This window comes from Nicrophorus vespilloides, unplaced genomic scaffold, assembly GCF_001412225.1.
Source record: "Nicrophorus vespilloides isolate i.1.1-1 unplaced genomic scaffold, Nicve_v1.0, whole genome shotgun sequence".
Lineage (NCBI taxonomy): Eukaryota > Metazoa > Arthropoda > Insecta > Coleoptera > Silphidae > Nicrophorus > Nicrophorus vespilloides.
The window spans coordinates 95,277-122,071 of NW_017097246.1; the positions used below are offsets into that span (position 1 = coordinate 95,277).

Here is a 26,795-nt window from a genome sequence, read left to right on the forward strand (position 1 = left end):
GCACTTTTGGGAAAGTCAATCGATTTTGGAAAATCAATTTCTGCTCGCCCATTAAGCATTTATTGATAACGTTTTCTTTTGGTAACCTTGTTTTATTTTATTATTTTGAATAAAATAATTTAAGTATGAATATTCATAATAGCGATAACAGAATATAATAAAGCAGCAAGGTCGGCCTTAGTAATTATATAAATATCCATGATTAAATTAATTATACAGTAGAAGGAAAATGGTTTTGATTGTAGTTATCCTGTTTTTTGCGTTATCGGCAAGCGGGGAAGATTCTCCCATAGTCGAGACTGAGAATGGTCCGATTGTAGGTATTAAAGTCAGGTCTAGGGCAGGTGAACTGTTCTATTCGTTTAGAGGTGTTCCTTACGCGAAACCTCCTTTGGGCAATCTGCGATTTCGGTCACCAGAGAAACCAGACAATTGGACAGGAATTTACGATGCCAGAGACGAGGGTCCTAAGTGCGTTCAAAAAATTTGGTATTCAAAATTGGAAGATCCACCTGTTGAAGGCGTTGAAGATTGTTTGTACATCAACATTTATACAAGGGTAAATGCATATATTTTTATAAGATTTAATAACATTGCCTACTCGCAGAGTCTTTCTTTGAGCGACAATTATCCTGTGATGGTTTATATTCATCAAGGAGGGTTTACTTTGGATTCCGGGCAAAGCACGAACGTCGGACCGGATTATTTATTGGACGAAGAAATCGTTCTCGTTACATTCAATTATCGGCTCGGTATTATGGGTATTTCGAAATATAGCTCTCCATATTTAGTGAAATAAAGACCTTAAATTGTTCAGGTTTCTTTTCGACCGTTGATGACGCATCACCTGGCAACTATGGATATAAAGATATGATATTTGTGCTGAGATGGGTACAGGAAAATATTAAACAATTTGGAGGAAACAAGGATAAAGTGACAATTTTCGGACAGAGCGCGGGAGGTGCTGCAGTGCATCATCTGATTTTAAGCCCTTCGGGAAAGAATCTGTTTCATAGGGCAATTTCCGAAAGCGGAACAGCTTTGAATATATGGGGATACCCATTTGATGATTTGCAGAAGGACGTTGCTAGGAGACAAGCAAAATTTGTCAACTGTACTATGGAAGATAATTTTGCTATGGTAGAGTGCTTGAGGCAAGTTCCCGCAGCCGAATTGATAGATAGTGCTAAAGGATTTAACGTTTGTACGTTGTTTGAAAACAATCTTAGAATATAAATAATATTAATTTCAGTATTTTTCATTTGAGCCAACTACAATATTTTCTTCTGTAACTGAGATTAAAACAGACTCGAATCCAGAACCTTTCATTACTAAAGCTCCAATGGAAATTGTGCTAAGTGGCGATTTTAATCAGGTGCCTTGGATCACTGGAATTACATCGGACGATGGAATGGTCAAAGCCTCTTCCTTAGTTAGGAAATCGCATACACTCAAATCGTTCAACGAAAATTTTGATAAATACTTTCCATTACTATTTTCATTATCATTCAGTGCTAGTGAGAAAAATGAAGATTACCTTTGCAATGAGTTAATAGACTTTTATCTCGATGGGCAGCATTTTATTAACGTTAACAATACCCGGAACGTTCAGCAATTAATTAATGTAAATAGTTCGACTGGACAAAAACAGTATTGTAATTGATTATTTTAGCTTTACACTGATAGAGGTTTTGCGTACGGCGCGTATCAATCAGTTCTTCTGCAATCCAGAAAATCGTTGAACCCCATTTGGCTGTACAATTTTAATTATCGGGGAAAGTTTACTTACGGGGATGTCTTTGCAGCTACCAACGAGAACATCGACTTTCAATGGGGAGTTTGTCATTGCGACGAGCTTTTGTACTTGTTCACAACGTCCGATTACTTTCCTCCTCTTCTTGAAGAAGACCTGAAAATGAGCAAACTTTTGGTAAAGCTTTGGACGAATTTTGCTAAATTTGGGTATGAATCTCGCAGATAAAATACGAATTGCTTTTCGTGAACTTTAGGTTTCAGTGAACCACGGCTCGAATTGGAGAAAGACTGTGGAAACTTCGTTTGGCCGTCAATTCCCAAGTTGCAATGGCCTCAACATGGACACATTCCATTTCTAAATATAACAAACAAAAACAATGAGTGCAAAGTTGAATTTAAAGTAGAGGAAGAGTTTTATCCGGAAAGGATTAAATTTTGGGAGAGACAACGTTCGATCATTGAAAATCGTTTTTAAAACGTATAGCATGTTAATAATAGAGATAAACAAAAGGAAAATAATATTGGTTTATTGTATTTCTTCGTGTTCGATTTTAAGTATATTGTTAGGTATTTCCTTACAAATAATTGGATATGTTAAAATTGTGAAAAACTGTTTTTACATTTATATTTTATGATAATTCGATGCAACGGTTTTCCTCGAATAACTAATTCCGCTATGTATCAGTAACGCTAAAAGCCTAAGTCTACGGTACAATGTTTAATTATTTCATGCAGAACTTGGACGGTAATAATAACAGTCCCTTTATGAGAAACATGCATGCATTACGATATTTTTTCTTTCAATTATTTAAGTAATAACCAATGTGTAACAACAAAATTTTGACATATAAAGTTATTCCGATAAAGTTTAAAAGGGAAAGTGATAGAATCACATTCAACTATTACAATACTACTAATGTCAAAATTTGATTCAATTCAATTAAGATCTTTCTATCATCATTAATGTACTTCTCATTAAATATACGAAGAAAAAGAAAATCGTTGCATCAAAATTTATTAAAATAAAAATTTATAATTTGACATAGATTAGCAATTTGTATAGTAAAAATTCATCCGGAAATTGTCCATCGAAAATAAACAGATTCGTTTAAATTCATAATAAAATTGTTGTATACTAAATATCAGAAAATAATGGAGATTAATAAAAGGGCACGTTAAAAACGTTGATATCATAAACTACAGACACAGAGAAAATAATAAATTTGAACATACGGATTTTCTTCAAAATTCATTAGACAAACGCCAAGTGTCGGTCAAATCTCAGTTCGTTACTGCTAACTCCAGTCAAATGTTGTATTCATTTATGAAAATTGTTAATCTTATTGTTGATTGTACTTTTTCCACATTTATATATATATAAAGATTATAAAATAAAACGATAATATCAATAAAATTATTATTAATAATAAAACAAATGAGAAATGAAAATAATGTTTACGGCTGTCCGGCAGCAGGGAGAAAATACAAATGTGTACATACATTATTTTACTACGTACATTATACACCATCATTCATCATCCATACTTTCGCTAAATTTTCTTATGTTTCTTTTTCGTCGACTTATTTTGCCGTGTTCGTTTTGTTTAATTATCACAGTTCACTATATAATAACTCTGGAAAATGAAAAAGAAATAGATCACACGCGAGAAAGGAACGACTCGAGTCCGCGCACGCAATATAAATGAAAATAATTTATGTAAAAAAAATAATAACGCTTTCAATTGGTGAAAGTAATAATTTGGTTGTTACGGAGGGTGAAATTCAAGTGTTCGATGTTGCCGTCATCCGATTCTGCAAGGGTTTCAAGAACAGCCAGTTTTCGTCCGATGTTTTGGAAAAAAGCTGGAAAATAAGATATTTATATATATAATAAATACTGATGTCAAGTGAGCAATTGAATATAAATAATAATTACTTTAGTTTCCCAATTTACGTTATTTGCTTTCCTTTCTTTGGCCTCTTCACGCTGCTTTTGTTCCAAATCGGCTTTGGCTTGCGTCGCCTTCTCGATGTCATTGTATTTAAGACCAGCAGTGACTTCTTTCCAGAGCCTCCTTGACTCGTTTTCGCTCTGTTGACTAATGGGTCTCACTTGTTTCTTAACTATTTTCAACTTCTGTACATCGATAAACTCCTCCACTTCTTTCTCGTTCCACTTGGCTTCCATCAGACCATTCCATTCTCCGTTAATCTGCAGGAAGGGCTTTTTATCGTTGGGACCGAATACATCTGCGGTGATCTTGTGCTTCTTATTGCCATAGAATGGTTTAGTTATAAATTCAATGTTACTATAATATCCAGTTTTCGGACAGGTTATTGTCACGGGACCGCCTAGTTCGATCCAAGGCACAGTCAAAATTGATCTACCGTAGCCATTTGGAAATGTTACTACGTAATGTTCGTCGTGATCGAGGAGCGACACTATTCCTTGACCTATGTTGTAAACGCAAATCGATAAACCCAGGAATTTCGATTTTGTGTAAATGTAGGCGTTAAATGTTATCCTCTTCTTAACGTGCTCCGCGTAGAATGCTGACACAGGCGGATGATGCGATACCTGTTCGGCAATAAAGCTAAGCTGATTTTCGGTGCACCAAGGCACAGGCCCGTCTTGGACTTCCTCTCCGTTTGGTTCATCATAAACGTCCCAAATGCAGGAGAATGTTTCTCCGAGTATAGGATTGTAAGGCTTCTTGGCAACGCAGCTCTTTCTACCAGCGTGATACGAAGACAAGTACCATTTTAGTACTTGGACCATACGATCTCTGGGGTCTTTCATATCCGCAATCCTATAAACGATATAATACAGATTAACTCATTCCTTTTGAGACAAATAGTGACAAACCTCACCCCACAAATATATCGGGATGCGCAAAGTAATCAGCGTACATCTCCAACAGTGATCTCCTCTCTAATATAAACGTGGGCAGGACAACTTTCGTCAGATCCATACCTATTTTTACTTGTCCTATCATATGCTTGATCACCGATCCCTGAACATCTAATTGCACATCTGGTTCGGTGTCGTCCTCATATAAAGCTGTACATTAATAATAATTACTTCTTGTTTTCCCTTCGATAGGTAACCTCCAACATTACCATCGTAATCCACGTTCCCAATTTCTGTGTTAGCGGAGTGCGCGATGGATCCCCTAGTTGAAACTGTTTGGAGGATTTTCGGATCTGTTGTGGAGGCGGCTGTTGTTTGTTGAACGGACGATGGGGAAACCGCAACAGCGTGGTCCTCGTTGAATTGACGAAGGGCGCTGCAACCGTATAATTCAAACTTGTAGCGATTTACAACCGCCGTGGAACACCCATAAAACATAACGCAAAGAACGTGCCCACTATCAAGGAAGGCAAAAAACGAAAGATTTAGTTCAACAGTAAATCCATCGAAAAATGACACGGTTCTGACAGATTTTTATAAACATATTTATATTATGACACACATTCTGATAGAGATTAGCATAAACAAACATATCATAAAATCTGAATCCATAATCACTGCTTGAATTGAAAAAAAAACGTAACCCTATTTTAATTAAATAATAAATCATAACGCTATATCTTCGCTAATAGGAAATAGTACTATTTGAATTAAAATAACCATAATTATACATAACTACAGCATTTAAAAACATACAAAAATGAGTTCTCAAATGAATCCGAGATTAAAAACAGTCGTATAAAATGGCTTAGTGATAGATTTGTCTAAAAATGTATGGTATTCGTGAAATTTGAGTTATTAATAAGATAACAATAAAATATAGGACCGGGTCAGTAGTCAGACAATGACGGAACATCGAACAACAATAATATCGTTAATTGGGTGGGTGCTTATCTTAAATACTTACATAAAATGGGGTGAATTTAGGTCAGAAACTGATTGCGAGGAAAAACAGAGTAAAAATTAAATGGAAGAGTGCAAAATCTTTAAATAAGTGCAATGAATAAAATTATAATTACTAAATTTCGAAAAATAATAATTGGGTTTTAATTGGATTCAAATAATATTTTGTTTAGTAATTTTAGAAATTCAATTCATCTTTACAATCATAAAAATAATAACTTTCGTATAATAACGTTGGAAATCGTCTCTTCAATAATATAAAGAAAATTTGGTCCATTCAAAATATAATTTATTATTGTTCACACATTCAAGAATTGCTATTATTTTTTAATTTGGTTCATTTATGCAAATAGTGAAAAATTGATCTAATATTCAAAACTACATATATGAGGATATAGTGGACGAGACGGGTAATCGTACCAAAATTAGCTAATTTAATGCTTTTTAATATTTGTTATTAATTTAGAAATCGATATGTGCTTCTAACAGCAAATTTATGTAACTAGTAGATAGAAAAGTCGTTCAATTAAGATTTATCAAATATCTGCTAACGTTGCGCAACCACGCGATTATTGAATAGTGTAAGTTCATATCTTACTCTCTGCTGCTGCGTCTCTTTAGGCTCAACCTGTGCTGCAAAAGTCTCATCATTTTTGGCACAAAAAAACTATTACGTTTATAAAAATAAACGATGTTTTAATAATTATTATTGTATCGTTTTAGGCACGTGTTCAGCAACGTATTCATGTCGCCGTTAAAAGGCAAGTCGAAAAAAATATGCAGCAGTAAATATCACAGGGGATCGATATGCCCCACGGCTAGCATAGCGTGAAACTAATGCCCCTTCATTTCAACTTGCGTTTGATTTTCTATTTTATAAACAAACTGGAATTAATGTTGGATCACCGCTGTAACGTGCGCCGTTCTCTGTTTATCAAGTTTAATCGGGGGCTTATGAAATGTATCTGCTCGGAGAGGGTTGAATTGACCTCTTTAAAGAAGCAGCGGCGACTAGAGGCGGCGGTCGGCAGACGCCATGCGCCGTCACCAAAACCGAAGCTCCAGACGTCGAAGGACGAAAAGGAAATGCGTGAAAGCTTACCAAAACTATCGACAATAATAATCATATGAATTTTTCAAGATGAAAAAGTAACGACAAACATTACAAGCAAAAGTTGAGTGTAGTAATGATTAAAAAAAGAAATGTCATTTTACGTGAAACGACAGAAAAGCAAAAATTACGTTTTTCGTATATTTTGCTTTTGCCTTTTAGATAAACATAATCATGAATATTATAGATATTTTATTTTAATTCTGAATAAACAACATTCATTATATTTTTCAATTAATTATATAATTATCCAAATGATATAATTTGTTCCATTGTTCATCAGCAATAATATGTTATTTATAGTGTACTTCGTGGAACGTCAGATGCACCTCAATTTCTGTTAGTACATTCGTTTAAATACAAATAATCTATGTGGGAATGACGGACATTTCAATCGTATCCCAATAGCCCGGATTTTAGAATCAGCGTTCAACATATGAAAGTAGCATTTTCTCAATATTCACATAAATTTAGTTACATCCACGTCGAGTCAGCGGGAAGCACAAGCTTTTTATTAAATCGCATTTGCGGCTTCGTTCGCGCGTTTTGCAAATGTTCGCAATCCAATTTAGCAGTAAACGAGCATCGATTTTAAACGCGCCTGAACGAAATTCGAATTAAATATAACGGCAACATGCAAAGAAAATTCGATAGAAAAAAGAAAAGAATTAAAAACTAAGCCGAAATTATTGAGCAATCAATGGAATCATGAAACTTACGTAGGCGTTGTCGCTTGGCTGACGGAAAACGGAGAGTCGTTCGCATCGTAAAAGTCGTCTTCACCTTCTGAACTGGAATACGAGGTTTCCGGTACGGTCGAAGCTGTTGCTGAACATAATGATGGGAAACACCGGAAGCCTTAATGACCAAAATATTTATTTGCAGTTATATTCTTACCGACAATAGATGCATGCCTTCGAGCCGATTCCATACACTCCGAGGCCATTTCGACACCCTGCTGTATGGTCATATCCGGCAATACTTCTGGTTCTACGATAAACAAAACAAAATTATATTCAATATTCCAACGGACGTGTACCATGGAGGGTAAATCACCTGTCAGACTTGCTTCGATATTCGTTGGTGGTTGGTAAATTCCGTTGATCGGATGCGCTGTGTTCTAATTAATTAAAAAAAATACGGACACACGAAAAAGAGTTGGTCATTTTTTTAGTTCAGATAAACAACGAATATATTACCTTTGCAATTTGTAGTAAAACTATGGAATGCTTAATATTATCCAACATCATCTAGAAATAAAAAGCATTTAATTAGAACTGAAAATTAATTTCAGAAAATTAAAAAACTTTCTTAAAGAATCTATTTTCTATTTAAACTAATCGCGTGTTTAATTATTCCATACAATGATAAGGAAATAATTAAATTTAGTAACGTTTTTTACAAAAGCTATAAATTTATAACATTAAACATATATAACATAACAAAATAATTATGTTATAAATGAATTGACAATATTTTGCAAAAACTAATTTTAAATTGAACCAAATTGAATTGAAGTAATATACATTTTGGCTCAAATTTATTAGTTATGTAAAAACTTGCTATGCGTATGTACTAGTTAAATGAATACTCACGTTGGCGTGCTCTAGGATCACTTGACACTTCGTTTTCTCTTCTTCGTCTTTGATGATTTTGATGCGCTCCTCTAGATTCTTGCGCATGAAAACAAAAGGAAAACATGTAGTCGTGCGACAATACCAGTCTAATTATGCAGCCAATTAGGGAACAAACAACACGCGATAAGAAAAGGAAAAGATAATTGCGAATTACGTAAACAAATGAGTACAATCGGTCTGCGAAATTATTATATTTTCGGATGTATGCCGTTAGTTTTCCACGTAGAGAAGGTATATTAAAGACCGTTCAATTTTATTACCTGCGTTTGTTCGATCATTAGTTGCAAGTAAGCGTCGGCTTCTGATACTTTGTTATCAAAGTCTTTTATAGTTGCCGGAGGTCCGTTCGTGTCCCAACGCATCTAGAAACACAAAAAATAGAGAATAGTTAGTTAAGTACTGTGTTGAAAGTATTGATTTTTTTTATTTTTGCGTACATTAAATACATATCAAATACACGCATCAGAAAAACTTGTTTAAATCTCGTGGACACAAGAATAAATTGTGTCCACGACATTCAGAATTGTTGTTAGAATTGATTGTTTTCAACGCGAACGTTTCTGCTTATCAAATTCATTTAATTAGTGATAGAGAGAAAAAACAGTTTACGATTTAGCTAATTAAAATATTTATTATCTTCAGTTGCACATAACAATTTTGAAGCATGATACAAGGTAGAACAAGAACCTTGAACCACCAAATCGTGTAGCTGTAAACAAAGCATGGCTGTAAGTAGAGGGATTTTCAGGGAATTTGTTTAGATTTATATTCCCCGCGAAATACAAAATGTTAACGTTGTCTATAATCAAAATTATCAATTCAATGTTTGTCAAATATTGAATCTATTTCCAATAATCTAAAGAATTTTAAGTGTTTATTTATTCCAAATTCAACATTTATAATCTTTGGAATGTACACTTCAGATTTCAGTATTTGGACAGTTTTATCTTGTATTGTACAATGTAACAGGGACGGTCAACAAATCCATCGCGTTCAACCGATCAATCGCTAAAACATGGAGTTCAGTAATCAAATAACGTTCTGGTTTATTGTTAATAATGCGCGAGCTTATTTATTCGATGTGACTGTGCGAAAAATACCTGAAATGGAACGGCTTCTTGCCGTAAATCAGAAAGCTATGGATGTTTTAATATAAAAATGGGATTCATCACAAAGTATATTTATTTTACGGAAAAATACATAGGTACACATCATTTTCCGAAAAATATTTATACAAATATATTGTAGGTAAAGATTTGCATGTTAAACAATGCCACGTGATTAGTCTACAACTAAACTTATGTCAATCAGTCATTATGTAATGGATTTACACAATTAACATTATAATAACAGTATTTTGAGGACTAATCTAATGATACTTTTAATTTATAATATTTTTTTAACTAATGTCAAAAGACAAAGCAAAATCCTTGAGCATTCGCGTGTTTTTGTTTTATTTATAAATATTTCAGGTATTTGGGGTAATGTAATATTTGTTTGTTGTTTTACCCTGCTTCCGTGTCGGAAAATCGTGTCCTCGAGGGCGCGAACCCATTTTTCTCGTTCGGCTGCCGTTCTTGCTTGAAAGTGGAAGGTCTTGTGGTCTACGGTGATGGTGAAGGTGCTGTCTTCGTCATCGATGCCAATCACGGCGCCCTTTAAACGCACGCAACCCCTTCGTACGCCTCGCATCATTTTCTCCTTGGACTGCAACACGAACAAAAAATATCATGTTAAAATTTCTTTGAATATGAAAGGTGCATTTTTTCATATATTGTATGTAAATTATAGTTAGTACCGTCAGACGTAATGCCCTATGAACTAAATGCTGTTTTTGTTATTTCCAAATATTATAGTCAAGGTCTTTCAATTACGCTCGTGGAGGAAGTATGGATTGCACAAAAAAGTTACCATACATATATATACATACGATTGAGTTGGTCATTGCTTAGTTCTTGTGGAATTATAGACTGAAGTGGAGAAGAAGTTTAAGTTGCATTCACGAAATGGAGACGTACAATTATCTATTTCACGAAATAATAGGTGAGTATCAAATAATAAATATATTTAATTTATAACAAAATAATAAACAAATGTGAACATTTCAATTTGAATACAGCAGTAAAGAACTAATCTATGCATCTCAATTGAATTCAAATTTTAGAATCAGTAACATATAGATAATTTCTTTTATATACATATATTATGTTTATATCATGTTACATTAGATATTTCTTGTAGTCTTGTCTTTACTTGATTTATTTGCAATTTTCAAAGCATTTATCGGCAGGAAACATTTACTGATGTACGGAAATAGTTACCAGATTTTAAAAAAGAAACATGATTTTGTTAATTCAAATACTGTTTAAAGATCATTGAACTTATAAAATACTTGTTTCTATAAAAAAAATATTATATTTATAGGTGATTTGAGACATTTTTAAATTGGTTATCAATTTGATATTGTAGATTTTGTGAACAATAATAAATGCAATGTAAGCATGTTTCAAAATTGTGAATAATTAAGCGTATTTTATAAATGAATATTCGAAATAAAAACTATGATCATTAAGTTTCTTTTCAGAGTTTAAACAATCGATATTTTATCGGTGCACCGTGCGCTGTATTTTTAATTTCCTTCCTCAATTATACCGCGACCTTTAGCTTAGCTTCCATTGACAATTTTCCGATAATCCACATTAGAAAAATAATCCAGCTGTTTTCATGCATAATTTGAAATTATAATTTATTGCTTTGATTTGCAGACAAGAGGACCGAGAATTTGCCATTGATGAGCCCAGCCGTTCCGGTAATAATAATCGGCTTATATTTGCTCCTCGTTCTTAAATGCCTTCCCAAATATATGGAGAAACGGAAACCGTATGATTTGAAAACGGTAGTTCAGTGTTATAACATCATACAAATTATTAGCTGTTCAACGATGGTATACGGAGTAAGTTCACTGTCTTCGTTTATATTTCCATTGTTAAATAATTTATCTCCAGGTGTGCACTTCGGGATGGACGTTTTCTAAATTAACCTGTTGGCCGATTGAATATTCGTATGATTATTTACCAATGAGGATGCTAAATTGTGTGTGGTGGACGATGATTTTGAAGATTTCTGACCTCATTGAAACGATATTTTTCGTTCTCCGAAAGAAAGACAACCAAGTGAGCAATCTGCATCTGTACCACCACACATCAACATATTTTATTAGTTGGATTATGACGAAATACGTGGGAGGTATTCATCAATAACGATCTGCATTTATAAATCAAACACAATTATTGTTTCTTTTTTTTTTTCTTCTAGGTGCCATGTACACGTTTCCAATCATAATCAACAGTTTTATTCACGTGTTAATGTATACATATTACTTCCTTTCGGCTCTCGGTCCACAATGGCGACAAAGAATAAATCATTTAAAACCTAAGCTCACGATGTTGCAGATGGTAGGTCACCACCATCATCTTCAAATTTGAGTGATTTAAATTATTGATTTACAGGTACAATTCTGTATACTGCTGATCTATAGTGCGCAAGTATTTTATGGCGATTGTGATGTATCTTTTGGAATTGCGATAACATTCATCATCGATGTCATGGTGATCTTCGCTTTCTTCATTAACTTTTACATAAAATCTTACATGTGCAAAAAGAAGAAATAATAATAAATTAAAACATTTTATACAAATTACACTTTTTTTCACTCTTACATGAAAAATGAGTCCAGCTTCAAAGCAAAAAGTACGTGTACATTGCACTTGACCGTCTTCCATTCGCTGTACGTTGAAACCATTCGTTGTACTTTGAAATCTTACGAAATTAAAAAAATCAGTATTTCACAACTGATAAAGTAATGAAAAAAATAATAATTTTAAATATATTGCCGTGTCCCGAGATGGAATATCTCTGTACACTGTGGAATAATTTGTAGTATTGTCGTTGTGGAGTCTTAGTGGGTTTTATGGAAGAGGTTCACAAACTTTTTTGTGTCGTAGACCCCTTGCCATGTTTTTCGGTTTTGGGTAGACCCCCTTACTTACTTGATATTGATTTTTTGTAAATTTATTATTTATATTGGGACATCTTTATAATTATTAAGATCTTTTGTTTTGAGACTGCGCGTATGCTTGTAACAAGATGATACTGGTATATCATTATGTGCAGGTTTTTACAAGTTCAAAATGTATTGCCACCACAAAGCGAATGCCTACATCCTACAACTTACATAATTTTATAAACATATATAATACATTTTTTACTTCATAGGTACTTTTATAAATAATGTATAGGTCTTTATATTATAAGATAGTATAATGTAAGTAAATAGCTACTATCAGTGTATGTTGAGATCAACTATAGTGGACCCCCATTTTCATTTCATGGACCCCCAAATTTTTTTTTCGCTGACGTAGACCCCTTGCAAGTTGTCATAGGCCCCTGGGGGTCGATATGGACCACTTTGGGAATCACTGGTCTAGATTAAAGTCAGTATAATAATAGTATTTATTTAACACTTAGATGCTCGTGATTCTTAATCTAGCTTCCAATTGCTACAAGAGTCGCGGACTAACTAGGACTCCCTTAAAATAACAAAAGTGTCGGCGCCGGCGGGAGTTTTTATGTCTCCCGCTGCCGATAAGGTCTAAAGGGTGATAAATATTACAATTGTTTGGGGAGGTTAATTGTTCGTGGCGTAGTTTTTATAGTTGGTTGTCCGACTTTTACATAATCCTCCTTTTGAGACAGTGACCTAGATGGGTCGTAAAGACTAGCAGAATATGAGAAACCAGAGAGTTTCTCCAAAAAGGTTTTATTGCCCTATGCAGGTGTTGCAAGTGCCGATAAGCTTATCGTGGGAACTTTCCATAAGACTGTACTTGATATACAGTACTCATAGTACTTATTAGCATATATATATATATATATCAATAATTAATAATAAAGTGGTTGGACACAACATCATCTAGTCATTAAATAGAAAACCTGAACATTTCATATGTATGAAAAATGCTAATTTCATATGATTATATAAGAAAATTGCAAAACTTATATTTATCATCAAAATTGCAATTAAAAAAATAATCATTCAAATTAGCTTATTTGCAGTAATTCTTCTTTTCAATTTATTTAAGTTTTTAAATATTTCGGAAACAATTTAATTATATCCTAAGTTTCTAAACTTTTGTCAGCTGAGAAAGATAGGAACCTTGATGTAACATGTTTTTAAATAAAATAAATATTGATTTTATATACTCATTTAATATGGAAAGGTTGATAATTCGTATAGTATATATAGCGGTATAGATAATCATAACAATTGAATATTAAATCTAATAAGATATTCATGCGATTTTGCATTACGATAATAAGTTATCACGTAGATTTGATATGGAATTTTCTATAAATTTGGTACTCGACTTACAAATAAATCTGCAAAGAAGGAATTTAGTACATTGAGATAGTTTTCATTCTATCCAGAAATATTCTGCTAAAACAATAACAATAAAACTGAAACAATTACAATTAAACTGAATACATTTAATAAAACCCTATGAGTTATTTCAATTTATTTCTTTTGTGCAACCTTCTGACAATTGTTTATTAAAAACGCTACTATAATTAAAGCTAAATGCTTTGCTTTGAATAACAGTTATCGTTTGCATATAGTGTAAGTATGCCAGTATACGTGAGCGTATATTTTCCAAAGGAGTAAACTAAACAAAAATAAATATTAAAAGAAAATAAACATATATGAGTGGAAATGTAAACAGTACGCGGAATTATCTAAATGTAAATAGGAATGCGCAAGACCAATAACTTCATTTTAGGGAAAAACATCCGCAGTGAGAATTCGCTTCACTTTTCCTTGGGAACAGTTACACCCACTTGCCCTTACGAACGTTGACTTGTTCTTTTTTTTTGATGTTCATTAATAACAATAGAGCGGTTAGGCATCACCTGGTTATCTCTGATATGTCAGTGTACACTAAGTTTTCCACGATATTCTGTCAAAGATGTGCATCTAAAAAAAATATGGTTTTCTTTCACTCACCGTGTAATACGAGAGTAGACCGGCGTTTTCGTCCAGCACGAACCATCTGTACTGCCAGCCCTTCATCACATTAGTCCATTTGCTCAATGACCCTTCCATCTCGGCCATGTTTCAAAAATTAACTAACCTGAATAAAGTACTTGCTAAAATACTTCTGACAGTTCACCAAGCACAACTAGCGACACCAACCAGACGAATAATGCAACATACACATTCTTATCATCGCTCCAACTTTCGATCCGTTCAAGAGAAAAAAAAATTACAATAAGTAGGCCACCAAGAAAGCACCACTAGTTCTAAGAATCTCCGTTTGGATAATTAATGTCAATTGATATAACTAGAAATTATATATCAAATTGTTAATTGGGTTACATAACTTTAGATGATATCAATTTTTAATAATTTGAAATTGTTCAAGACGCGCAAACTAAGTGAAGCTGAGAAGAGAATAATTTAATTGAATCCTAGAATAGAAATATTTATTTAACAAAATTAATCACTTCATTAAAGTTTGTAATATAAAAAACAGCTTTGTCACAAGCAAAATCGTTTCATTATTGCATAATTGTATTAAATAGCATAATTGTAAAATTATGAATGATAGTATTCAACAGTCATTTGAATATTACACATTTTAAATTTAAATAGCTTAGACTTTAGATTGTTGAATCAAAGGTTAAACAAAACTGAATAAAACATATTTTTGCGTTAATGCAATTAAAAATATATAAATAATTTTGGTTTGATTCTTTTAAATGACGGAGCAATATTCATATACAACTCATGAGCTACTTAACTCTAAACGTTTTATGGTAATAATAAAATTGAAACAAATATAAATGAAAAACTAAACGATCTGCATTTAAAATGTTCTGTTAGATTTGCTACAATGTATACACATATACTTACGGAATGCGTCAATGTCTTGATAAAATATTTTTCAATTTTTATATTTTATGTTTCTTAAAATTAAATCAACTAAATATTGGGCTTGAAAGATTACGAATGCATATCGTTTTAGTATCATTATTATTTTGTGTTCAAACAATAAATGTTATGCAATTCATCAGGATATAGTAAAATTAAATGCAAAAAAACGTATCTAAAATATTGAAATATAAAAGTTATTGGAAGCAAATAACTTAATTAATAAGATAATATTTTTGTGTAGTAAAGTAGGACACTCCGTATATAAGAAGATACATTCCCCGAGAAGAAGCGTTCAGTTTGTAAAGTAGAATAAGCGCGCTCAACAAAATTTTCTTAACAATCATAAAACGCATGTGATTCAATATTAAGTTTCATACATAAAACAAAAAAATAAAGCTGTATGTAAATTTATATTTTCGATATATGTTAATCGCGTATTCTGACGATAGTTAATTGTAAATGTGTACATTTTGTTTCGTGTATATAAACGTCGGTGTTGAACTGCAGGACGCGTTCAGTCCTTTTCGATCCACTACGACATGGATACGTACTACAACCACCTATTCGTGAAACTCGCAGGTCAGTTGATTTTTCGCACGCAAGCTAAAATGAAAATCCAATTTCATTGCATCGTCATGAAGTCGGTGAGAATGTTCTATTAAATCGTTATTTCCAATATAGAGCTTTTTTTATTCAATCCAAAAAGTGATGGTGGTCGTTGGCCATCCAGCACGTTAGCATTTTAGTGTGTGCATTTAGTCTATAAATAAATGGTTTAATTTTTATTAGGTTAATATAAATACGTCATTATTTCGTGTTTCCCTTTGTGAGAAATGTATTGTTTGAAAAATAATTATTTTGCTAAAATACTATATAATTGCATATGCCAAGCGAATCATTAACAGCTATCGCGAAGCGTGTTTATACATTAATTACTGTTTATCATTTGTTTGCAATTTTAAAAACAAAATTAATGACTAAATTTGTACTTATTTTTAAATTTTTAGATGACAGAGTGTCGTCATGGCCGTTAATGCAGGATCCAACCAAAATCTTGCTAATAATTTCCATCTATTTATACGGGGTCTACGTCTATTTGCCAAAGCATATGAAAGGCCGGAAGCCGTACAACTTAAAAAACATAATCCAAATCTACAATGTTCTTCAAGTCATTTCCTGCTTGTACATTGTACATGGCGTAAGCATATCCTATCATTTTTGGTAGCAACAATATAACATTTGCGTTTTTATTCTCAGTTGGGTGTTCATGGATGGTTCGGAAAATACACAGTCAAATGCCAAACGGTTGATTACTCGGACGACAAATCAGCTCTAAAAATGCTCAATTATGTCTATTGGACGTTAATACTGAAGATCGCCGAGCTTCTGGAAACTTGCTTCTTCATCCTTCGCAACAAAATGAACCAGGTGTCTAAATTACACGTCTACCACCACTGTTCAACTTTGATGTTCGCTTGGCTCACCTGCAAATATATGGGAGGTAATATTAAAAACGAAACTAATTGTTGAAAGCAAATCTTCTACTTATATTACATTCTTTTTTTTATTTGTGTATATAGGAGGAATGGCAACGTTCGCAATAATTATTAACTCGACCATACACGTGATTATGTACTCTTACTACTTTCTCGCGGCGTCTGGGCCTAGAATCCAGAAGAAAATATCATGGGTGAAGCCGAAAATCACGATGATGCAGATGGTCCAATTTTGGGTCCTACTATTGCATTCTGTCCAAGCTCTACATCCAGATTGTAACATGCCAAAACTCCTAGCTTACATCTTTCTTCCAAACCTGGCCATTCTTTTCGGCTTCTTTCTCAATTTTTACTTCAAAAGTTACACTTCCAAAAAGTTGCAATAGCATCCAAATCTGTCTCAACAAATTTACGTACAAATTGCAAATATATTTAATACTTACATCCTCCTGATTTACGATCACAGTCGCTATTTGCTGTGCAGATATTTGTACATAATATTTAAAATCGCTTAATTTCACTTGTTCTAAATTATAATATTAAATTATAATCTTGTAAATAATTCACAGCTAGTTTATTAATTTAAGAAAACTTAAAATTTAGCTTCAATTTGTTATTGTAATTCAATGTTTAATTAAAGTAGGTTTAAACTCTAAAGGTGTAATTAATAAAAGTCCAATATCATAGTGCGTTATATAATTATAGTAGACAAAAAACATAAAAAGAAAAAAAAAACATTTAAATTTGTATTCTATCAAAATTGTGCAAAATGTAAAGTAGGTAAAACCCATAACAAAGTAAGTAAAAAGTAGTTTTCAAAAATATACAACTTAATTATTGATATAAAAAACACTTTTATAAATTGTTGTTAATAATCAGAATTATTTATATGTATTTATTTGAATTTTATATTGCAATAAAAATTATCTTTATCAAAAAAATATTATCATTTATATAAGGAGTGAAATTAATTATTATTACTTGTTTTCATTGGTTGTAATAAAAACATTTTAATATGTTTAGCATTTAATTTTCATATTTATAAGTTTAATTCATACATAAACATGATTGTTTAATAAAACATGCAAGGTCATATTCAAAATGAACAAGTTATTAAATTTGTTACTTTCGCTAATTACAATTTATTGGTTATAAATGAAACAAATAATATAAATACGCAATTATATTTTTAATAAAAATAAAAATACAAAAATATACACTAAAAATCTATGATACACTGTACATAATAAAATATAAAATATTTTTTTAGAGAATGAAGATTTGCAATCGTGTCGAATCCAATTCAATTAAATAATAAATGATAAAAATAATAAAATTCTACTCGTGGTTTGAGCGAATGGCAAATTTTGAAACCTACACACGTTATGTCTAGAATAAAGAAAAAGAAGCAAACCCACAGGGAAGCGTAAAGTAAAATATATAAGTGTAAAAATCATAATTGTAAAATAAATCCTATTTCAAGTACCCATGTAGAAAGAGAAAAGAGTAGATTTCAAATTCGCCGCATGATATTTATTGTATAAAGTCGATAAAAATTGATGTCATCTGCATGTATGATTGTATGTATGTATGTACAAAAAAAAATGTAGGGGAAATAGAAGAATGCGCGGAGAGAAAGAGACTTTCACTCAATAAGTGACCTAACCTTCGACATTTTAAAGTTCTGCTTTCAATTTTGTTTTTAATGCGACGATGGCATTTGATACTCAGTCTTACTGTAGCCGGAACTGATAGCAACGTAGCTGCTTGCTGAGGGCGTTAAATCTTCACTGACTTGCATGCCGGAAATGTCGACGAAGCTCTCCAATTGTTCACTGCCCTCCGCCTCAAGATCGGTCTGCATCGGATCGATGATGGGAACTTTGCTTTCTATGAGCTCGGAAGCCGCCTCGTCTAATTCGACGTCATCACCGTAATCTCTTCTGTCGATTCCTTCTGGTACCGGGACTTTTGTTTCGACACGATTTGAAGCAGCCTCCTCTTCTTTTTTTTCATCGGTATTTGATTCTGCGGCGTCCACAAACGCCGAGGACAACTCTCCGTCCAATTTGCTAACCGTCTGAGTTCCCACGTCAAACATGAAGATCTCTCTATCTTTAGCATCCGATCTAAAATTTAATTAATTAGAAAAAAATCTGAAGAAAATCATAAAAGAAAAATAATTATTACCCGGTGACTAATAGGATGACGGCTTGCTTGTCGCTGGTGGTCTTGTTTTCTTTCTCCAGGAAAGTCTTGTAGTTGTCGGCAGTTGGATTTTTCAGCAAATCCTTTAAAGCTTGATTTCTCACAAACTTAATCTCATCATTTACCTGACTTACGTCCCGTTTGCTTTTGGCGAATTCGTAATCGATCGGAGCTAATACAACGACACTGTTTATATTTTTGCCTTTCAACTCTGGAACGTCGGGAATGGGAAATTGGGCGCCACTCACTTTGAGCGGAAGATAACGATTGTATGTCTGGTCGTTGAGCACGACCGGCTCCAATTGCGTGGATCCTTCTTTTACGTAAGAGTCGTGAATTTTTTGACCTTGTTCGGTTTGCGGGTCATAGTGCACCACTTTCATCTCGACCGGTGCTTTCGCTTTCACCTCTTCAGTTTCAGACGCTTCCGGTTCTTGGTCATCTTCCACAGGTTCACCATCAGGCTTAACGATTACAGGTTTTGGTTCACTTCCAGCCAGCTGTTTTTCACCGCCGGCATTGTAAAAGTTGGCCAACTGATCTGGTGGTAACGCGGAAATTGGGATATCGCCGACCTTGTCATAATCCAAAACAGATATATGAGCGTTCTTTAAAATTCCAGAAGAGAGCAATTGTTCACGAAGATCATCAGGAACTTCATCAGGCAATTGGATGTTCAGTGATTTCAAATCGATAGTTGTTGATTCAGGTTTTGCAGTTGTAGTAGTCGTGGTCGTTGTTGGTGCGGTCGAGGTCGAGTAATAATAATTTTTAGTTGTTTGGTATGTTGTAGGTCTTTGAGTTGTCGTGTAAACTGATTGTTGTGGATTAGAAATAGGTTGGTTCGTCGAGATTTGTTGGTAGGATGAAGCAAAATTCTGATGCTGGATGTTAATTTGAGGTGATTGAGGAATATTGGTGAATTGTTGCTTGATCTGTTGCGAGTATTGCTCTGGTGTCAGATGATTTGGTTGATTTGCTGGTGGAATGGATATATGCTGTTCGTATTTTGGAAGTGCTTGGATCAGTTCACCGCCTGGAGGGAAATTCGGAATATTCTGTGCATGCTGATTTTGTTGATTCTGATTTTGCGCATGCTGATTTTGTATATGAACGTTCTGTTTGTTAATGTGTTGGTTTTGATTATTCAAATGTTGATTTTGTTGCACCAAATGCTGGTTCTGTTGATTATGCTGAACGAATTGTTGATTTTGCTGAACCAAATGTTGACTTTGCTGTTGTTGGTTCTGCTGATTAAAATTATACCGTTGGAACTGATTCTGTTGAGAAACCAGAGCTTGAGCTTGCGGTCTTTGACTCTGTTGGTATTGTGACTGTTGAACAACTGGTTTTGGTTGTTGCTGCTGTTGTTGTTGTTGTTGAACGAATGGTTTTTGAGGCTGCGGTTGTTGTTGTTGTTGATAGTTAATTTGCTTGGGTTGTTGTTGAATTTGACTTTGTTGTGGGAACTGAGGCCTTGTGCTGAACTGCTTTTGTTGTTGCGGGGGGAATGAATTGAATTTATTTTGATTGAAGTTTTGTGGGCTTTGATTCAACGGCAGTTGTGGATTAACGGGGAAATGAGTTTGTGTGCGAGGTAATTGGAACGATTGATGTTGACGCTGTTGATTGTATTGCGGAGGAGCTGGGTGTGATGGGAAAGTTGATTGCTGATTTGTGAAACTCGATTGAGCTTGGTGATTGACGTAGCCGGGTGCCGCCGGTTGATGGTGTACAGTTGGCGCTGGTTGATGATTTTGGAACGAAGATTGGTGATTTTGGAAGTTGGACGGACTTGTGAATTTAGGTTGGTTAAAGTTGAAAGGCACGTAAGGTTGTGGTAAGCGCTGTTCGCTTCTGTACTCTTGGAATGCAGATTGATGACTATCGGGGAATCTCCTACCCTGCGGGAGAGAAATAGCAGGTTGTGGAGCAGATTCGACAATATCGTCGTCGTGAGGATATTTTTCCTGGTGATGTGAATGTTTGGATCCACCGAAAGTTACATGTATTCCTGTATCGGCATGGAAAGTTTCAGAATCTGGTTTTATAATTGCTCTGATGGTGGTTGTTAATGGTGGAGCGTATGTTACCGGAGGCTCATACTGCGGAGGCTCCTCTTGTACGGGTTCCTCTTGAATTGGTGAAATTGCCGCAACCGGTTTTTCGTAGATTACACTGTCCTTTCCACTTCCATGCGGATTTTTCTTGTATTTCACGTAGAACACTTGGACTTCCTCTTTCTTCTTTTTAAGTGGTGGTGTTATAGCCTGGACAGGCGATGCAGTGGTGTTCGCTTCCTTAATGATGATTTCAATGATTGGCTCGGGTTCCTTGATATAAACGGGCCTCTCGACAATATGCTTGAGACCATAGACATGCGGGTTCACATGGTTGTTATCACCTACCAGGTCATCGTGCTTGGTAAGCTCGTTGTGCGGTTGTGGCAAGGGATGCAGGTGGCTTGGATCATACAAAGGATCTCTCTGGGAATAATGGACTAAAGGTTCCATTTGCACGGCGTAAGGTGGAAGTGCATAAGGCTTGTTCTTTCTGTAGAAACTGTAAGGTCTGTTTCCCGGGAAGAACGTCGGATATCTTTGCGGCGGTATATTGGAGATCCTCCTCTCGAGTCTGAAGTTGTTATTGTGGTTATTCTTCGGATAGGGGTGCGTGATGCTGTATTCCAAATTCCGCTTTCCCCTGACCTCTTGCTTCTTCTTATTGGACCCATCTTCGGCCGCAAGAATCGCGGCCAATAAAAGCGAAAAGACTGCCTGCAATAAAGAAAGAAAGAAAAATCTGGGTCAGAAAATATAAATTTTATTCACAATATTTGTATGCGGCTTTCATTTCACCGAGAAATCCGAAACAATCGATTTGAAAACACACATATATAGATAAATCGGGGCTCGCTCCCCGCCTTGAATGACTAATTCCGATTCCCGGAGTAATGCTTTCCAAAAGCGGATTCCGATGTCGTGTCTGCTATTAGAGTGCTTCAGCTAGAGCTCAATCTCTCGTCGACGAGGCTCGTTAAAAAGAATTTAATGAGAGTTAACTTTGACTTGTCCAGACATACATTCCTTTGCACCCATCTAAAGACGATTGGAAAAAGAAGAAGAAGAAGAAGAAGAAGAGGAACAGAAGAAATGAAAAAGCATAAAATGATTTTCTATGATATCTCTGCCCCTGCAATGATTTACTTCGGGCATTTCGACAAATAAAAGCCGATTACGTTGACCTTGGACACAGGTATTTCGTTTTTGATATGACCCACATAAATCAACAGGTAAACATTTTTTTGTATGTGCTTCTACATTCGATTACACTTTACTCACATAATCTAGCTTCTTCTATATATGCATAGGATTTATGTAATTTCACAACAATCGTTAAAGGTTAATAGGAAAAAGAACTTCTTGCTTGCCTTTCACAAATTTCACAATGAAAAATTCTCTTCCCGATTTGGCGTAATAATAATTTCCATAACTATGTATCAAACAAAAAAAAATCAAAAGATCCTATCAATTTGTAATTGCTTATATCGTTTTGATACAAAAATGTAAAAAGTAGATAAAGAATATTTATGGAAACAAAAGAGATTATAATCTTAAACATTAAAAGCCTTTTTGTTTCAAGCAACGAATGTGAGTTTAATTTCGACAAGAGTCTCAAACCTGTAATTACGGATTTTCGACGCTTCTAAATGCCTGGCAACGGAGGCAATTACATTGTTTTCTTCAATTTTCAACACTCAGCCGGAGAGAATTTCAAATCCATTAATTATAATATTAAAAAGACTATTTGAATATTTACTCTTCTAACTAACAAAGCCTGTTAGTTTGAGAGTAGAGAAATCGTATTTACTTTGATATTTCCCTTTGATTGATGGCACCCCATTAACCGTCTCGTTACGTAAATCCCCTGCAGTTCTCCTTTTATTTAGTTTATACTTTTTTTTTGTATGAACTGTCGAACAAATTCGTTTAGAAAGTGAATTGTTGTCGGAGTCTCCTCCTCCCCGTCCAATTAAGGAACTGAAACTTGTAAACTTGCGAGCGAGTTACGTAAGCCATTTCATCTTCCTAAAATTATTTAGTGAAAGTAATTTACAAGCAAACAAACAACAGCGAAAAGAAAGGGAGTAATGTGGGAATTTTCACCAAACCAAATATTTGATGAAGAACCAAAAAAAAACAAAGAAGAGAGGAAATTTCTCTTCGCTAAAATTTTCGGTTGCAATTAAAGAGGCAAACGTACGTAACATGTCTGCATTGCACAATAACAAGCAAGACAAGTGCACGAAGATGGTTTTAGTGAATAAGGAAATGAAAGTGAAGAGTGCGCTCGCCTCTTACTATTCCCTCCAAAAGCCGCGGGTTCACATGTATAGATACTTTTTTTCCCTATCCTGAAACCGATCGATGCACATCGCTTGCGTAATCGCCTCGGAGACTATTTTTTCAGTTACCGAACGCGGCGAGCCGTGAAATTTCAGAGGTGAAATTACTACACACGCCTCTCACCTACCCGATTCGAATCTATCGAGGCGCGCATTTCAATGCAGCCACCTTCCAAACGATCAAAAGGGAAGATAACAATCTCTTAGAAACGCATCTCCTCTAATTAATGGAGATAATCTTAATTCAACTTAAAAAAATGGAAATCAATTTTAATGCTTGAAAGCGCGGTGTTCCTAAAAACGACTCATTCTCCATATGAGAAATTCCAATGGATAGTTTAATCAAATGGAACGTGCTTGTTATTGCATAATCATAATTTTATTATGTAGATTCAAATAATATGTTGCGAAATGTAAAAGTTTGTTATATTTTATTGCACCGGTTAACGAGTTCGAACATGTTTTAGACATTCAATTATGAAATCAATTGAACCATTATTGTTTCACAATGCAAATTAATATCAGCTCAATATTTCTAGTATTCGTGTTTTGGTTTTAGAATTTGTATTTCACTTATTCGTATTACTCATTGAAAAGCACTTATTCTTTTTAAGGAAAACTAGGAAGTCTATTTTTCCATTGAATGAAAAATACTTCTCTAATGAAATAAAAACATTCACAAGGAAGATTATATTACTTAGTAAGATATGTATTAGAAAGTTTTTTTCAAACATTACTCATAGATTGCAAGTTCTTTCAATATTTTGTGAATCTATAAGCTCCTAAATCCTTAGTCAATTCAAAGAAACATATATTTTCATCTAAGATACACTGGAACCTCACTTAAAGAGCAAAATGAGTTATTCGAAAAATGGCTTGCTTGACGAGCGACGTTTCGCATAACGAGTGACGATGAGAAGATTAGTCCCGGATTGCGTGCTTGCTACATCATTTTTAAAACTTGTGTACACACATATACACATATTATGTGTATTTTTGAATATACGAGTAAAAATCCGGAAATTTTGGAACGGATTAAACTCGTTATTTGGTAGAAACACAATAACATATTCCGAAATACTTCTAACGTTGTTTTAACTATTAAGAAAATATATTTTGTTTTTAAATTATTTAAAGTGTCACAATAACTAAATTATTAATTAACTGCATTAGAGACATTCATAATAATTTAAATTATTTAAATTAGTTTTTTTTTATCCATAGTTTCGAATTTTACAGATTATTTTTATAATTATTTTATTTGATATTAAACACAAATATATCAAAATTATATTTATATATCATAAATATTCAAATTATATAATTTACTATAATTTATTATAACCTTATTATAATCCCGAAATACTTAAAGAAATTATTATCTTATTGATATAATTTAATTATAACATTATGCAAATATATAATTTTCGTTCATTTAAATTTATTTACCCCATTTTTGTATAAAAAAAATGTATCTAATTTATTAGTCATATAGAAAGCAAAAGCTGTCTCTTCTTATAATTTTTTTTTTCTTTGAACGAAATATCTGTTTTTGGATTATGGAGATTTCAAGTGTAATAAAGACGGAATTGAGAATACATAAATAAAAAAAAGGTGAAAGACAGAGAAAAATAACTTTCTATTTTATCTTTTACTTGTGGCGTATGCAAATTACCGGTTAGTGTGTCGCTAATGTAAAAAAAAATATAGACGTTAAAAGAGAGTAAATTTCTTAATAGAATTCGCGTAAATGCTAATAATTTTCTATTCCTCGATTTCAATGCAATTAAAAATGGCAAAGAGGAGAAAGAAAGAGCGCCTCTTCAATTAATAACAATAACTTATTGTTTGTTTAATAAGATAATTTCTACTTACTATGAACTTAATCCACATTTTTTCAGATCCTTTTAACACTCGATCACTAAATGTCACACTCTAATTGCTTTTTACTGTCTCAATTTGTTGATTGAAAAAAAAATATATAAATAAGTAGAGAGAAAAGATTCTTTCTTAAATGCACATCAGTAGTTGTTCATCTCGCGCTTTCTATTCTCACTATTGATGAGGAGGCACAGTAACACTGTGAGATGTTGACTGAAGAAGTGGCAGAGATATCAGCACCACTACTACTACTTCTTCTTCTTCGGTGAGTGGTGGTGAGAAGAAGGGGGCTGCTTCTAGTGATGTTCTTCTCTTGAGAAAGTTGCCCCCTTGAGAGTAAGAAGTAAGTGTGCACTGCTCAGGTATTGTGGCACTTGTAAAAAACGGACCCGTCCTTCCACCGGTTTTATACCGCGACCAGGCACAATGTCCGTGCGCGCCTTCTTCGGAATTCATCTATTTTTTTTTATTCATCCTCTCTTCGTATACCTTTCTTTGTTATTCGTGTTTCATAACACCACTCTATTGTTCCTGACTGCAATTACGTATGTTTTAATTACGCGATTCCCAAATTACCCTCCAAATTTCTGGAAAGAAAGGCAGAGAGTTTCGTGGAAATTTCCTTAATGCATGTCATCTAACAATCAAGTAACATAATTCATTATTTTAACCAAAATGTTTATATAAAATCACATAATTTTCTAAATTAGTTATTAATGTTTTAAAGTTTTAAATCAATATAGTCATAATTTAGGTATTTATTGTATTTAGGTAATGTAATGTGTAAGACTGAAACAAATATAATGCTGAGACTATTGATATTTCAGCATCATTAACTAACTATCGTATATGCTACATTATAGGGAAAATTATATCATTTTATACATATAGTAAAATGTTATTTCAGAAAATATATTGTAATCTTAAGGAAATTATAAAAAAAAACATATAGCGATGTATAAGAATAAAGAATGAAGTTCATGAAATAATACTTTATTAACATTAAAGTTATCAATTCTGTTATTGGTCTGTAATACTTAAGAAATGGGTTAATAAAGTCGTACACATATGCTATTTAAGAAATAAAATGAGGTCTAGATACATTTATTATAAAATTTTTGAATGGATAGAATTGCAGGTTAGTCAAAGAAATCGACGTTTTCATTTTTGTCAAATTAAGGTCATAATATCTTTTCAAGGAGTCGTTGTATCGTTTGAATTAAATAGTATTTGTAACGTCTAAAAGATTCAATGAAAAAAAAAGAAAGAAAATAGCCACAATAACCGCAAACAAAAGATTAGAAGATTTATAGGTAGATATCGGTGAAATATTGTGTGTAATTTTGGGAGGATAGATCATATCTGGATCCCTTTATTGAAGGCAGACACCTTCTTTAAAAAAAAAATATAATCTTTCTAAATTGGAAATTGCCTTCT

At 33.5% G+C, this 26,795-nt stretch overlaps 5 protein-coding genes across 6 annotated transcripts; 3 read left to right on the top strand and 2 right to left on the bottom strand.

Annotated features, from left to right (window-relative positions):
- Nucleotides 1–178: 178 nt before the first annotated feature.
- On the top strand, nt 179–2,157 carry LOC108559512 (venom carboxylesterase-6-like). Its single transcript, XM_017916815.1, has 5 exons — nt 179–761; nt 818–1,200; nt 1,253–1,458; nt 1,513–1,624; nt 1,673–2,157. The coding sequence occupies exons 1-5, from the start codon at nt 230–232 to the stop codon at nt 1,979–1,981; spliced, it is 1,542 nt and encodes a 513-aa protein (XP_017772304.1). The 5' UTR covers nt 179–229; the 3' UTR covers nt 1,982–2,157.
- Nucleotides 2,158–3,195: 1,038 nt separating this feature from the next.
- LOC108559543 (oxysterol-binding protein-related protein 9) lies at nt 3,196–14,602 on the bottom strand. Of its 2 annotated transcripts, XM_017916858.1 has the most exons (12): nt 14,439–14,602; nt 9,887–10,084; nt 8,638–8,739; nt 8,336–8,413; nt 7,940–7,990; nt 7,797–7,860; nt 7,638–7,730; nt 7,460–7,568; nt 4,876–5,042; nt 4,627–4,816; nt 3,692–4,565; nt 3,196–3,618 (listed from the first exon to the last, which is right to left on the bottom strand). In XM_017916858.1, the coding sequence occupies exons 1-12, from the start codon at nt 14,544–14,546 to the stop codon at nt 3,538–3,540; spliced, it is 2,115 nt and encodes a 704-aa protein (XP_017772347.1). In that variant the 5' UTR covers nt 14,547–14,602; the 3' UTR covers nt 3,196–3,537. The 2 variants fall into 2 exon arrangements, with proteins under 2 accessions (XP_017772347.1, XP_017772348.1); XM_017916859.1 differs by lacking the exons at nt 7,460–7,568; nt 7,638–7,730; nt 7,797–7,860; ... (3 more) ...; nt 9,887–10,084; nt 14,439–14,602 and adding an exon at nt 6,228–6,797.
- On the top strand, nt 10,244–12,067 carry LOC108559544 (elongation of very long chain fatty acids protein 4-like). Its single transcript, XM_017916860.1, has 5 exons — nt 10,244–10,420; nt 11,143–11,330; nt 11,383–11,623; nt 11,693–11,832; nt 11,887–12,067. Exons 1-5 carry the CDS (start codon nt 10,384–10,386, stop codon nt 12,046–12,048), a joined length of 768 nt encoding a protein of 255 aa, XP_017772349.1. The 5' UTR covers nt 10,244–10,383; the 3' UTR covers nt 12,049–12,067.
- A 1,136-nt stretch (nt 14,603–15,738) lies between the features above and the next one.
- On the top strand, nt 15,739–17,426 carry LOC108559523 (elongation of very long chain fatty acids protein 4-like). Its single transcript, XM_017916826.1, has 4 exons — nt 15,739–15,947; nt 16,376–16,566; nt 16,626–16,869; nt 16,949–17,426. Exons 1-4 carry the CDS (start codon nt 15,908–15,910, stop codon nt 17,248–17,250), a joined length of 777 nt encoding a protein of 258 aa, XP_017772315.1. The 5' UTR covers nt 15,739–15,907; the 3' UTR covers nt 17,251–17,426.
- Nucleotides 17,427–18,161: 735 nt separating this feature from the next.
- LOC108559547 lies at nt 18,162–25,847 on the bottom strand. The gene is made up of 3 exons (XM_017916864.1): nt 25,353–25,847; nt 19,055–21,849; nt 18,162–18,993 (listed from the first exon to the last, which is right to left on the bottom strand). The coding sequence occupies exons 1-3, from the start codon at nt 25,368–25,370 to the stop codon at nt 18,567–18,569; spliced, it is 3,240 nt and encodes a 1,079-aa protein (XP_017772353.1). The 5' UTR covers nt 25,371–25,847; the 3' UTR covers nt 18,162–18,566.
- Between the last annotated feature and the right edge of the window lie 948 nt (nt 25,848–26,795).

Coding starts and splice junctions, on each gene's coding strand:
- LOC108559547 (XM_017916864.1), bottom strand. Junction 18,994..19,054: donor GTCATCCTATTAGTCACCGG/GTAATAATTATT, acceptor ATTAAATTTTAG/ATCGGATGCTAAAGATAGAG.
- LOC108559523 (XM_017916826.1), top strand. CDS start 15,908: ATGGATACGTACTACAACCACCTATTCGTGAAACTCGCAG. Junction 16,567..16,625: donor GCTTGTACATTGTACATGGC/GTAAGCATATCC, acceptor TTTTATTCTCAG/TTGGGTGTTCATGGATGGTT. Junction 16,870..16,948: donor CACCTGCAAATATATGGGAG/GTAATATTAAAA, acceptor TTGTGTATATAG/GAGGAATGGCAACGTTCGCA.
- LOC108559544 (XM_017916860.1), top strand. CDS start 10,384: ATGGAGACGTACAATTATCTATTTCACGAAATAATAG. Junction 10,421..11,142: donor TCTATTTCACGAAATAATAG/GTGAGTATCAAA, acceptor TTTGATTTGCAG/ACAAGAGGACCGAGAATTTG. Junction 11,331..11,382: donor GTTCAACGATGGTATACGGA/GTAAGTTCACTG, acceptor ATTTATCTCCAG/GTGTGCACTTCGGGATGGAC.
- LOC108559512 (XM_017916815.1), top strand. CDS start 230: ATGGTTTTGATTGTAGTTATCCTGTTTTTTGCGTTATCGGCAAGCGGG. Junction 762..817: donor TTATCGGCTCGGTATTATGG/GTATTTCGAAAT, acceptor TAAATTGTTCAG/GTTTCTTTTCGACCGTTGAT. Junction 1,201..1,252: donor ATAGTGCTAAAGGATTTAAC/GTTTGTACGTTG, acceptor TATTAATTTCAG/TATTTTTCATTTGAGCCAAC.
- LOC108559543 (XM_017916858.1), bottom strand. CDS start 14,546: ATGGCCGAGATGGAAGGGTCATTGAGCAAATGGACTAATGTGATGAAG. Junction 10,085..14,438: donor GTCTACTCTCGTATTACACG/GTGAGTGAAAGA, acceptor TTCGTGTTGCAG/TCCAAGGAGAAAATGATGCG. Junction 4,817..4,875: donor TGGGAACGTGGATTACGATG/GTAATGTTGGAG, acceptor ATTAATGTACAG/CTTTATATGAGGACGACACC.